The sequence below is a fragment of the Sorex araneus genome, chromosome 4 (assembly GCF_027595985.1).
Source record: "Sorex araneus isolate mSorAra2 chromosome 4, mSorAra2.pri, whole genome shotgun sequence".
NCBI lineage: Eukaryota > Metazoa > Chordata > Mammalia > Eulipotyphla > Soricidae > Sorex > Sorex araneus.
In genome coordinates this window covers 150,648,510-150,663,146 of record NC_073305.1, presented here as the reverse complement: position 1 = coordinate 150,663,146, position 14,637 = coordinate 150,648,510, and the positions used below count along the sequence as shown (strand labels likewise).

At 37.0% G+C, this 14,637-nt stretch overlaps 1 protein-coding gene across 3 annotated transcripts in view; it reads right to left on the bottom strand.

The window, feature by feature from the left end:
• Positions 1-2,038: 2,038 nt before the first annotated feature.
• NKAIN2 (sodium/potassium transporting ATPase interacting 2) overlaps positions 2,039-14,637 on the bottom strand; it is a 1,086,277-nt gene continuing 1,073,678 nt past the window's right edge. Inside the window, exons 6-8 of one of the 3 annotated variants that reach the window (XR_008629758.1) lie at positions 9,080-9,161; positions 8,364-8,452; positions 2,039-4,576 (exon numbers count right to left, since the gene is read on the bottom strand). Coding sequence is in view for 2 of the 3 variants with exons in the window: in XM_055134850.1 (XP_054990825.1) it covers positions 4,567-4,576; positions 9,080-9,161 (92 nt within the window). In the remaining variant the exon portion in view is untranslated. Of the gene's footprint in view, positions 4,577-5,897; positions 5,944-8,363; positions 8,453-9,079; positions 9,162-14,637 lie in introns of all 3 variants that reach the window. The other 2 variants (XM_055134851.1, XM_055134850.1) reach the window with 2 other exon arrangements.

Sequence of the window (14,637 nt, the reverse complement as noted above, 5' to 3'; positions counted from 1 at the left end):
TGCAGTGCACGCTGAAATCTTGGCTCATAATATCCCAGGAGATAGTGCTGACATGGCCAGACTTGATTTTAGTCTTATAAGGTAAATATTCAAAGTTGAATTTTCAGTATATTAGGGATAAGCTTAAAGAGTATGCCAAACTTGGCATGAGCTAAAATCATCATTGATGTTAGATCAAAGAACATAACATATAAATTTAGCCTAAATATATATCTTTACATATGGATGTTAGTTATTGATTTTTCTTTGCTTTTTGTCTGTTTTGCAGCCACACCTGGTGGTTCTGAGGACTTATTCCTGGCTCTGTGCTCAGAGATCACTCCTGGCTATGCCCAGGGGACCTTGTCGGGTGGCAGATGTCAAACTTGGTTTGGCTGCCTGAAAGGCAAGTGCTTACACACTGGCTCCTAAATTACTGACTTTTAGAAGAATTACAATAAAAAAATCCATAATGAGATTATAATGAACCTTTTGATAACTAATTGGAAGCATTTCATAATCTTACAACATCTTCTTTTTTGCTTTTGCAAAATATTTCTTTATTCAAATTGTGTAATAGTATTGTTGTTGCAGAAAATCTGGAGAGTTTCTATGTATATTGTATATTGGTATTGAGACCATGGACAGTCTTTGGAAATTGGATTAATCCACTCAGATCAATTTGTTGTAGAAAAGCCACTGTACTTACAGGACGTTTATTAATATTGAGTAATTTCTGAGCTTTGTTAGCCTTAGTTTATCATCTCTGTGATGCAAAAATTTTGGATCTCAAAGGTTTGTTCTACAAAGTGACCTATTTAGAAAGAGTTTATATTCAGAATTTAAATAATACATTCACTAAAATGCAATAGTATATTAGATATTTACTTTATGACATCAGTGATTATTATGTTTGTAATATTTGCCAAGTGATGATCTTGGTACCACTAACAAATAATGGTTTTGGTATATATATCTGATATATGCATTAGAAAATATATTGGATTATTTTCTCTCTTTTTCTTCCCCTTCCCCCACTCCCCCACACTTTTTAAAAATTTTGGGCCACATCTGGAAGTTCTCAGAACTTATTGCTGGTTCTGGACCCATAGATGACTCCTGGCGGTGCTAGTGGTATCATACGGAGGGATTGAATCTAAGTTGGCCCCATGCAAGGCAAATGCACTGCCAGCTGTACTAGCCCTCTGGTTCTCCCTCCTTATACAACTACAATGTGGTATGAGATTGGTTTCACAGTGAGAATCACTGCAGTGTGAGCATATCGGCATCACTTTTTACAAGAAAAGAAATAAATACAGACTTGATCATTGACAAGGCTCTCAATATGTGGCCCAGAAGTCAGGGCCTATGAACAGATCTTCAGCTTCTTGCAATATTTCCTCAAACTCCTTCTTGTTCTCAATCAATTTCAATTTTTTGGTTTCTAGGAGCTGAGCCACGAGAAGAACATACTTCCCTAAGTAGCTCAAAGCTAATGCCCTGTATCCCTTCAGTCCATCGACGGAATATGATGCGAAATTTTCACCGTAGACACAGAAATGCCAACTGGTTCATATTTTCTGTTTAGCATATTTTAGTAAAATAGTAAACCAGAGATAACTGTTGTTATCAAAAACTATGTCACAGAAGAGGCAATGAATATTTTAAATCATCTAAAATAAATTGGTCTATAAAAATTAATAATTGCTACATATGTAATCAAAGGTTTTAAATAGAGTGACCAAACACCCCTGCCAACTATTTGTCTAATGCCAACTCTGTTCTAGATAGCAGATGGGGGAAAACTCTCTAAATGACAGCAAGCCTAGCAGGTCTTGAAAAAGAACCTTTGTGTGAAGGAGATAAGGGAAGCTTAAGTTTACCTATGACTGAGCTGAAATGCTGCCATGACCTGCCAACTCCTTTTTTATTGCTGACACATCCCTGCTTGGCATATATCAGCATTGCCTTCATGTGAATGTAATAGGACCTCTTCGATAATGTCATAACCACATACACTTTGAGAAGGAGCAGAGGTTTTTAGGAATGACGCAAAAGCTTAATTGTTTTTCCATTTATTTTTAAAATGCAAATTACACTAGTAAGTCAAAAAAATCACTCTGTTAAAAATACATTCAGAATTAACAAATGAAAAAAAAAAGACACATCAGGATTGTAACTCTTGCCTTCTGAATATTAGGTTTATAACAAAAGTTCAGCCTAGAAAAATAGCATTCTTCACCGGATTTTGAGGAGGATACAGCTGTACAACTGAGATGTTTTTCCAGATATAATCATACTACTGTGCTCACTGCTCCCAAAAAACAACTGTCCACTGATTACTTTTTAGTAGTCAACAACTGTTTTCGAAAATTTAGGTGGTGATGATAGTGATTAGGTGGTAAGTTGGCTGCAACTTAAAGCAGGAATATGAGGGCGTAGTTATTCTCTGTGCACTGAAGCCTCTATTCACATACATGTTTTAGGAGGTGAAATCTCATCACAGCATGAAAGTACAGTGAAACCTCATCGTAATATTCATATTAATGGTAACATTAGAATAGTTTCTGGCATGTAGAGTACTGATATTTACGGATCAAAGGACAATACGGTGGTAAATAGTTTTCTCATATGTTAAACATGCATGTCACTATCGAGTCATCATATGAGGTTTCACTAACATGTTTGCAACTGCAAATTTTATTCATGTATGTATGGGACAAACATATAGAAGCCACTGAAGAAGTTCAAGCACGAGTGCTAGGATCTTGCTTGACAGTTTATATTCCAATAGTAACCTTTGTTCCTTTATCATTTTCAAATGCATATGTGTATAGATCACAGACATCCATGCAAACACAGCAATGGGACTGATTTATGGATGGGCTAAGATTCAAGGTAGATTCACCCAGTAACTGAAACTTCATAGAAACTAAGATAAAGTTGATCCATGCCAATTTTTTGTAAGAATTTTACTGCATTAAAAATGTGCTAGCTAAAAAAATTTATTTTAGTATATTAGGTGGATCCAAGGAAAAACATGACTCATCTAAGTTCCTGACAAGTCAGAGCTAATTATGTTTTCCACTAATGAAAACCAAATAATGCTTGAATATATAGAACAAAATTTCCTAGGAGTTTGGAATATTTCATAAACACATTGACCTACTATTAAGTTTCCAAAGGCATCTTGTTGCCAACTACATTAACAGCACAGTTTTTCTGCCACGATAATACAGGAGGATTTAAATACACTCTAACACACAACAGATCCCCCAAATACCACAAAGAGATTTCAAATATTTCACCAAGTTAACTATTGCTCCCCCCACCCACCCAAAAAATAATCTCATATGCTGAAGTTAGGAAAAAAAGTTCACCTACATAGGGTCTTCAATTTGAATTAGATATAAAAGAGTAAACATAGCTAATACATATTCAGTTGGCCTCTGTTGATAGAAATCCACAGCTGTTTCTGCGTTAGTAAAAGACATTTGTAGATACTTATAAAAGCACCTAGAGTGCAATAAATAAAACCAGTGAGTTAAGCCATTTCTGCTCTGTTTCCAGTAGATTAATGAGTTTAGTAGATTAATAAATTTTATGTTGTCCTACGCAACTCCCTCAGAAGACTATGTTTAAGAATTCTAAAGATGACAATTATTGTTGTCGTTACTTCTCTCCCCTCTCCCTCTCTCTCTCCCTCTCTCTCTCTCTTTTTGGCCACCATGGAGGCTCAATGGTAAAGCACTTTGCTGACAACTGGCAGTTTTCGTACGTACACACTGGAGCTGCTGAGCTACGCAGTCTTGTTCCTTGACACGAAACACACAGATTTGAACTCATTTGGAATTAATAGCAGTGTGTTAGCCTAAAGGAAGTGAGTTTGGGGATGTCTGCACTGAGTTTCTCAGGGGCACAACTTAGGTGGGTTAAGGCAAGTATGTACGGTCCGGCCTTTAGGGCAAACAACCTGCCATTTCGCACTTGGGTTACAAGGTCATCACGGCATGTTTTGTTTGTTTTGCAATTGCATCGCTTACAGAGCTGCGGTGCTATCGAGACAGGGCTCTCAAGCTAATGTGGCCTGGATGACGTTGTTGCAGCTCACAACTGGACTGCAGAGGAATTAGTGACGACCAGCAGAGGGCACCAACGCGTCTCCTTAGGAACTTTCCAAAGAACCTGGAGGGAAGAAGCTCGCTTTCAGGAAATCCGAGAGGGGCGTGTCCTGGCTCCTGCATTTTTCTTTTTTCTTTTCTTTTCTTCTTCTTCATCATCTTTTTTTTTTTTTATCTGTTTCAGTTAGAAACAGGAGACAAGTGTAATTGGTGTGTGTTTGTGTGTGCCCGGGCACGTGGCATGTGTGCCCGTGTGTGTATGTGTGTGTGTGTGTATGTGAAAACTTTAGGTTTATTTTGTTCATATATATATGTATATATATATAAGCATATATATACACATATATATGCATATATATATATATTCCAACTCAGTTGCTGTTTATTCTTCACAAAATGCAGGAGGCCATTGCAGGAAACAAGTTCTTTGAAAAGTCCAGGAGCTGACATAATGAAGCCATCTGTATTATTTCGACCTGAGAAGAAGGGGTGGTGGGGACAAGGAGAGAGAGTGAGAGAGAAGAGTTAGAGAGAGAGAGGGGAAAGAGAGAGAGAGCGAGAGAGGAGAGAGGAGAGAGTTTATAATCAAGGGGGAGAACTCAGCACCATATCTCAACTTTCTAAAGAGCAATCCCTCCCCTCAACTTAAGTCCAAATTTCCAAATTGTATTTTAAAAAGACAATTTCTTTCTCTTTTTCTTTTTTCTTAGTGCAGCCTCCTGGATAGGGGGGCCGCTTAGAGTAATTTGAAATCCATTTCCGGGGATAAATTATGTCTTGCTGTATGATTTGGTTGCCAAAGAATGCAAAGTTTCCAAATGTCTAATATACCATGAGCTCTTCTTACAGTTTGTACTGCAGGGAGCCTAAGCAGATCTCTGCTTATTACAGCACATAAATCAGCAGTCGCCAAAGCAACTACTTTGTTGGAAAATTAACCTGTAGACCTGCGAGTGTTTTTGTAGAACTATTTTAGAGCTATTACTTGTTTCAAAGGAGTTAACCAAACTACCAGAAAAAAAAAATTAACAAAAACCTTTCCTTTCACTTGGGCTAGAGATAACTTGAAAAATTCCAGGTAGACAACATCCACCCAATTTAAATAAAGGAAAAGAGAAGAGGACTGTCTGTTCATAGGCTGAGACATAACTGTGAATGGACATTGGTTATGATGGTGTTTTCAAAATTTGGCCTGGGTTACTAGTCACAGAAGGTTTAGCTGAGTATAACGGAAGCCCCACATCTAAAACCATGCATTGCTTTCCAGCATTTTCTTTCCTTGTAAGAAGCAGCTTTTATTTCTAGTTGCTATATAATACTGTGGCATTGCTTGGACTGCCTTATGATGCTAACTTATGCTTAATTCTATGAGATGCTTGTGGCAGTTAACAGGAAAGGGTGTACCCCACAGGACATTACCATAGAAGATGTTTGGATTTCTGCCTCTCAGCAGGGCATAAAGTTTATGAGTGAGATGATTTTGGTTTTTCACAAGACTTTTCATAGGACTTAGCTCTCAGATGATTGATTTTTGAGGGTTTACAGAGTTGGAAAAAAAATCTTCCTTCAACACTACAGCAAGAAAAATCAACCGAAAAGAAAAAGACAGTGTAAGGGGGGAGGGGGCAGGCGGTGTGGTAGTATGGCAGACAAGTTAGTGTGGAAAAGTACAATGAAATAGATTAAAAATCAGGGACTATTAGATCAGAGAAAATGCACAGTCCATCTAATAATTTGGAAAGAACACTGGATTAAAGGATCAGGGAAACTGGTAGATAATGGGACTGTGTAACTAACCAGTGGTTTGACATTTCTCTTCCTTTTTCTTGCTCAGTTTCCTCATCTGTAAAATAAAATCACAGTGTGATTTGAGGTCCTTTAGGGATGTTTTGTGGAAGAGATAGTGTAGTTTTTGATTAGTGGTTTGTTACCTACCTTAAGCATTTCTAGCTTTCAAATTTTGAATTTCATGAAATAATTATTTCATGAGCATGAGACTTGAAAACTCTTATATCATTTTAATATTCTCACACAGTTGGTCAACTTTATTTTTTGGGGGAGGGAGGTGTTTGGCCATTCAAGGCAATGCTCAGGGTTTACTCTTGCCTCTGCACTTCGGGATCACTCTTGGTAGGACTCAGAGGACCTTATGTGGTGCAGAGAAACAAACCCTGGTTGGACTTGTGTAAGGCAAGTGCCCTACATGCCCTATTGCTCTGGCATAGGGGAACGCTTCTGGTGCTTTGGGTTTGACCAATAAAATATTCTAATTAAAACATAGGACATTCTGTCTTCAAATTTAATGCTGGATGTTTTATCTCTAAAGAACTTAAAATCAATTTAAATTTATTTAAATAACAAATTAAAATTAGTAAGCCTGCAGACTGTCCTCTTTAGAGACTACAAATACCCAATTTGAAATAATATATTTCACTCTTGATGATTAGTATTCTCAGGTTATTATGATAGCCAATTCTTACATATTAGATAAAAATAATTTATTATTCATTCGTAATACTTATTGATTATCCATATTGACCAATACAATGAAATGTTATGTTGTCTAAATGTTATATAGTATTGCATAATCATGCAATTGCAAACTTTACAGAAATCATGGTCTATGGCTTAGCACAAAATTATTATTACTTGTTACTTGCATTGATACTATTATGTGACACACTGTAGAGAAAATAGTTTAAGAGTGAATTAAGTATGTATTGGTTTTTAAGATTATAAGTATTTTCTTGAATAATACTGCCTAATATAAGTAAGCATTGTCCCTAATAATAAATTGTATGTTTTACATCCACTATTTCATGTATGTTCAGAAAAAACAAAGTTTGTCACCATCTCTATTTTGCAGATGAGGAAAGTTATAATTGGTGAGAATAAAGAGCTATTCAAATAAAGTAATGACCAAGGTCATTAAAGAATTTTATCTCAATCAGTCTGCATCAGGTCATCTTAGACACAGTTCTATAGTGTTTGCCTTTAGTGTATAATAGAATATTTCAGATGAGATTGTTACTGCATTTAGAAGAATAACAAACTGTCTTAAAAACCTACCAAGTCCTTCTTGAAGTATAGGCAAGTATGATATTAAAAACTCAGCACAGGGTAGATTTTTTTTAAAAAGAGAACTATCCAAGGAAAAGAAATTAAAAAATATTTGTGAATTAAATGTATTTAAAGACACAACTTGATGGCTTATGGAATTTTAAAGAAAGGAAAATAGGTGCCTGGTTCAAGACAATAGCATTGACAATTGCAACAGGCAAAAAGTCTAACTTGGAAAAAAATTGCTAAGTCAAGTTCTTAGGCAATCATGCTTCAATAGCCTATAAACATTAGGAAGACAGGGGCCACTTTTTATTCTTTTATTACACTTTTTTTCTTTATGACATCTTCCTAGTGTCATTCATTGATTGACATAGTTAGGAATAAAATAATTAAGGGCAGAAGGGTAACATTTATTTTATTTATTTTTAATTTTCTTAAATTCTTGGGCCACACCTGGCTGTGCTCAGAGCTTACTTCTGGCTATATGCTCAGGGATCACTTTTGATGATGCTTGAGGGACCATACGCAGTGCAAGGGTTAAACTAGGGTCAACCATGTGCAAGGCAAGTGTTCTTCTCCCTCTATCCTGGAGAGGAGGTGATATTTCAATAAAACATTAGTGTCTCTTAGAGTAGGCTTAGTAGGCGGGGATAAAGAATTTGGACTGTGTTCATTAGGTAACAGGGGGTCAGTCATAGTTTGGGGCAGGGAAGAAAATTATCAGAGTGGTGCCTTGGGAAGATTAATTTGGCAACCACTAATAAGATAGCATAGAGATTGTAGAAGATCAGAAAACTTAAGATAACAGCTCCGGAATATCTAAATTAAGGCAGTCATTTTGGAGATGTAAAAGGGGGAATGTGATGTACTGTTTACATGGTGAATTCTCTGTACAACATGTATTATTTATTGATTTCTTATTTGACAACTGGTTTTAGCAAGTGCTTTCAGGTAACTACAAGGAACACAAAGAAAAATGCAGGCATAATGCATAGATCACTCTCTTTTAAAGAAAAGCTTAAAAGGGATGTCTAAAGATTACTTTAATCTCTTTGTAGGAGAAATACTCTTAAAATCCATTTATCATCCTATTCACTAACAATATTAAAAAGTAAAATGATTCAATGGTGGAGGACAACGAAGACAAACACATATCTTCAAAGAGAGAAGCTCACATTTCAAAATGAATTGGAATCTTACTTTCTATTTTGATCTTCGCTTGCAATTCAGCATATCACTTGATGCTGATATATAGAATTTGTTATCAGTTGTTATCCAAGGGAATTTGCCTAAACACAGATATAAAAATCAGGCTCTGATTGTATGTTTGCTCTTTTGAGTTCTAGAGTTAAGGGTCTGAAAATTTTCAGTATTGAAATTCTGATTTTTAGTTTTACTCTTCATATTAAATATTATAGATAGAGTATATTGCTAATGTTTTTAATTTTAAAAACATTATATAGGACTAAGGTGATAATGAACATTTATCATCTGAATGAGAACACTTTGAGAGTAGAAGGGGATACTGGTAATAACTACACTAGGCAACCAGTGTAAATTGAGACTATCTTTGAACACCATAACATATGGTTATGGTTATCTATAGCTACATACAACAATTTAAAATGCTACATCACCTTCAAAATATACTACATCGTGGTAATTCAAATTACATGACGTAAGCTTTTAATCTGAGTTGACTCAGAGTTGTAAGACTCATGGTAATTCTAGAGATGGTGCTTCTGATAAGTTAAATTTAAAAATCGTGAAGAAAATATCATTTGAACCAGTCAATTGAAGATAATGCTAATAGATATGAAACAGCTGGGACCATATAACTGAAGGAAAGTTGCATGCCATCTATTTTGTCTTAATCATTTTTCAACATGGCAGAAGAATATTTCCAAAGTACTTACATGTACATAGGCTGCAGTTGTAAATGAGATGTCTTCTGAGGCCCCTGATAGCCATAAGAGTCAAAGCCGCCTATGAAATCAACTGAAAAGGGACAATTACCTTCATTAGTCAACTCTTCAGAAGAGAGAACCATTTTTGATCCAAATCTTACACAGATGATCAATATAAACCTTTAAAAATACTTTATTAAGTCAAAAGTGGCGATATTTGGAGGGAAAATATTACTTCCTTCAGAATAGTGCTCTTCTACTGTCTAATACCTCCTCTCAGACTCAATTACTGCTTTGCAAATATCAATATACTTGGGAGAAGTTACATACTTTTCACTCTCAAGCGACCAAGACCTAACTGGAATCAGAAAAATCACTTGAACATTAAAGATACAACATGATTTATTTTGACTAGCATAGATATTTTCTGCAATGTGTTATGAATATAAAAAAAAAAGAAAATTAGAGGCTGGAATGATAGCACAGTGGGTACAGCTTATGCCTTGCTTGAGGCCAACCTGGGTTCGAATCTGAGCATCCAATATGGTCCCCTGAGCACTTCCAGGAGTAATTCCTGAGCGCAAAGTCAGGAGTAACCCCTGTGCATTGCTAGGTGTGACCCAAAAAGCAAAAAAAAAAAAAAGTAAATCATCACTCAAGCACCACATATATACATATATGTATCAGCAACTGTAGAACTGATAATGTTATCTATGATGATTATCAAGTACAAGGCATTATGTAGAGCTCGTGAAAATGAACCCAACACAGCTGTCCCTGCCATTGTGTGCTTTAGTGTCTGAAATACAGAATTAGAAATAAAGATGTAGAACACAGTGTTACCACACAGTGAAATGCAATACATACCTAGATATTTAAGAAGATGTAACAAGAACCAGTGTGACAGATTTTATTTTCCAAATGATTGCAACAATATACTATAAGGTATGTGCTTCTGTTGTTACCTTTGACATTCCTTCCACTTTGTGCATAAGGTCATTGTCCCTTCCTGTGAATCTGAGCAGAACTTTGTGACCTTTTTGACCAGTAGAGTATGAAAGCGATACTATGTGACTTCCAGGGTTAGGTCCTAAGAAAGTGATGCACACCTCTTTTGCTCTTTGGGGCTATTCTCTCCTAAAAAAATAGCCATTTTCCACCCAATTAGAAAGCCCCAAACCAGGTGACACAGTGATACCAGTGGGAAATCCAAGGATCTATATTTTGACAGAAAGGCAAGATGAGTTTCTTGATGATAAACAGAATCCACATTGAGATACAGAGAAGATACTCCCTGATATTCCAGCCTCCAGTTGTTAAATCATCCCAGACTTAGTTTTCCTTGCTGAAGTCCCTGACACTAGGGAACATAAAAAGTCTTCTCCCATCTGAATTTTTAATCTGATAAATCTATAATTTAAAAAAAGTTGTTTCACACCCTAAGTTTTGGCAGCAATAGTAACTGGAATATATAATAACATTGTGAAATGGTTTTGTTTTTCTCTCTGTTCCTAAATTTGAAGGTTGCATATGGGGGATCAAAGAGGCAAAACAGCAAAGGCTGATAATACGGATGAAAGAAAAGAATGGGAAATAGATATTGAATTAAAATGCATTAGGCTAGTCTTACTTTTTCTACTACCTTATTATGCTGGCTGAGCTTTGACAATTGTTTGTTTTATTTTCAATATTCTAAGTGCTGCAGATAGAAATGAGAGGAAGATGTGAAATAACATAAAGTTTACTTAAAAGAACAGGTCTTTTTGAGAAAAGTTTTAGGCTCACAGAAAAGTTGAGGAGAAAGTACAGAGACGGGGTATGGTGCCACCCAGCAGGTCAGCCTGTACCTCCAGGGCAAGTTCATCAGCAACCTGATGGTGCCTTCAGGCTTCCTGATACCCCAAAATTGTCACTGAGCCTCTGGCTGGACACCAACAACTTGGGACCAAGTTTTTCGAGAAATTAAATGGCTAAAAGTTAGGTATGTGGGAATCACGCCCAGCGCAGCTATACAAGCTCATTTATCGGCCTTGCTTCAGAGATCCATAATTAATCTTGAAAGAGTTCAAAAGCAGGCCATTTAAGCTCATTAATGGCCATGACTCAGAGACTCAAAGATGAATCTCAGAAGAGAGCAGTATGCTGCAGAGATGTCTCCCCACGCTGCGCCAGGCTGATTTCACCCCGGCACTTCGGAGAGGGGCTGGTATGTCCCTCCACTTGCCTCAAATGAACCCCAGCAGCCGCAAACCTCCAGAACCCAATTGTCACCACACTCATGGAAGACTTTCACAGGCTTATTCTGAGCCCTACACACCTGAGAATGAACCCGCTGAAAAACTCAGATGTGTGCAGCCAGCGACTGAAAACTCCAGGCTTCAAACCGTTGGGATGGGCGACCTCCCCCCATCTCGCTGCCCTTCTGGTTTCCTGCCAGTCACACCCACGAACTGCCCCTGGGTGCCACTTAAGCACATTAACAGCCATGATTCAGAGACTCACAAATGAATCTCAGAAGAGAGCAACACACTGCAGAAATGCCTTCAAACTCCAAGTATTTAAAATTTTAGAATTCCAGAGTACATGGCCACCTCATACTATTCATGGCAAGCAGTATAAAATAAATTATTTGGCATCTGCCTAAGGGGCAGACTGAGGTGGTGGTGGGAAGATTCAAAGTAATGGTGGTCGGAAGTTGCAATGGTGGTGGGATTGGTGTTGAAATATTGAAAGTAAATAACTTTATGAAAAATTTTCAAAAAATTTAAAATAAAAAAAAACTAATGTGGAGTTCATGCCTGCTTAAATCAGCCTAATCAGTGGCTGAATAGATAGCAGTACTCATACATAAAAAAAAGTACAGAGAGTTATATATTCTGTTCACACACATGCAGAATGTTCCCTACATTTTACAGCAAACTTGTGTATTTGTCATAATACATGAACCTACACAGACATATTGCTACTCAAAGTTCAGAATATACTTACTATAAGTTTACATGTTGAAGTTTTATATTCTCAGGATTTTGACAGATTTAATGATACACACTCGTCATAACATCAATACAGAATGTTTTTTCTGCCTTAAGAATATTAGAGGCAGGCTGGAACGATAGTAGAGCGGGTAAGGCGCTAGTCTTGCACATGGCTGGCCCCAGTTTGACCCCTGACACCATACCTGTTCCCATGAGCCTGCCAGGGATGATCCCTGAGCACAGAGACAGAAGAAAAACCCTGAGCATGGTCAGGTCTGGTCCAAAACCCAAAACCAAGACATTTGATGTTCAATATATACATCAGTCCCTACTCAATGATCTCTAGCAATCACCAATATCATCAAAAGAGACTTTGCCAAAGCAAGGCTTAGCAAAGATAAACATTTATGGGAACTTCCATAATATGGAAATTTTGCCATTTCCAGAATGTCTTTTATAGTTCAAATCATACAGAATGCAGCTTTCTCTTCCTTCCTTCCTTCCTTCCTTCCTTCCTTCCTTCCTTCCTTCCTTCCTTCCTTCCTTCCTTCCTTCCTTCCTTCCTTCCTTCCTTCCTTCCTTCCTTCCTTTCTTCCTTCTTTCCTTCCTTCCTTCCTTCTTTCCTTCCTTCCTTCCTTCCTACCCTCCTTCCTTCCTACCCTCCTTCCTTCCTACCCTCCTTCCTTCCTACCCTCCTTCCTTCCTATCCTCCTTCCTACCCTCCTTCCTGCCTACTCTCCTTTCCCCATTCTTTCATAGACTTATTAAATACTGTATTGACTTTACTCAAATTTATCATAAAAGATACTGTTAATATTTTGTATAATTTATTGTAGAAGTTATTCATTCAGATTGCAATAAACCTCTTAAATGAAGGAATTTAAGGATGTTGGAAGAACGAGTAGAGAGACGTTTCCAAAATCTCAGGGCTTGGACGACTGGAGACGTTACTGAGACTGCTTGAGAAATTCGACGATCAACGGGATGATGATGATGATGATGGTGATGATGAAGGATTTTGTAGTACTGATAACTTACTGTATCTACTCTTGTAGCCCCATTTACCACATTTGGGTTTGCACAATGCATTCTGGGTTCTCTTTTATAATCTAGTCAGATATCTTGTATTCTTTATTTTGATCTGAAATATTTGGTAAATACATGTGTATATTATTCACATACTTATGTATGATTCGAGATCTCTAGATTTTGTTTTCTGTTATCTAAGATGATTGATAACACAAGTTACTTGTTATTGGAGAGATTAAAAAACCAAGTTTTCATGATTGAAAACTAGCTTATAAATTAGTGTGTATATTATACTACAATCTCTGTTTGCAATCTTGGTTATGCCATACATTTATTTTGTGAACTGGAAAACTATTTAGTTCTTCAGTGGCATCTCTCACTATATTTATATGTTTTCATATTTGCTGAAAGGTAAAGTAAGGCAGTGTAGCTATATCTTCTCAGGTAATTTTAGCAGTAAGAACTTTTACAAATGGACTCACTTGGTTAAATGAAACATTTATCCTCTTGCAACGAGAATTGAGAGAAATAATATTTCCAGCATGAGAGAATTCAATTGATGCAAGGATAAAATAAGGAATGGAGGCCCCTAGGAAAATTTTACATTATAAAAATAATTCTTTGAAAGTCATGCAACATAGGAGAAATGAGACAGTCTAAACTAAAGTTTCTTAATATGAAATAAAGATGAAACTATTGGTGGAGGGAAATATACACTGGTGAAAGGACTTATGTTGGAACATTATACGAACAAATCGATGAGCAAGGGGATGACAGTGACAGTGATAGTGGGAGACTAACACCCAAGAGTTGTAGAGCTAAGGATTAGGAGGGTCTGCCCCATAGCTTGGAAATTGGCCTCACATGCTAGGGGAAAAGGCAGTTCAGATAGAGAAGGGAACACCAAGTACAGGATGTCGGAAGGAACCCATTTGGGTTGGAAGACGTGAGCTGAAAGTAGAGTATAGACTGAACATGATGGCCATTCCATACCTCTATTGCAAACTACAACACCCAAAAGGAGAGAGAACAAAGGGGAATGCCCTGCCACAGAGGCAGGGTGAGGTGTGGGGGCTGGGGTGGGGGTGGTGAGAGGGATACTGAGAACATTGGTGGAGGTGAATGGGCACGGGTGGAGGGATGGGTAAACGATCACTGTATGAGTGAAATGCAAACACAAAAGTTCATAAGTTTGTAACTGTACATCACAGTGATTCTCTAATAAAAAATTAAAAAAAATAAAGCAGATGTAATAGTTGGGCAATTTCTACTGAAAATAAGATCCAAATCAAACTCATAGGCTAATAGTGTTCTTGCTATTATTATTTTAAAATATTTCTTTAGGTTATTTCCTGGGGCTTGAGCTGGATAGTATAATCAAACATGCAAACCCCAGGTGCTAATTATAAGCCAAAGAGAACCAAAAAATAACCTGAAAAAATTAAGCTTAATCTTCAAATCCAATGTGTTGAATCTGAACCCAAATAAGTCAGGGACAAAGTATTTCTCCAACTTGAAGGAGGAACTGAGATGTCTGCAGCATGTACAGAGATGGAACTTGTA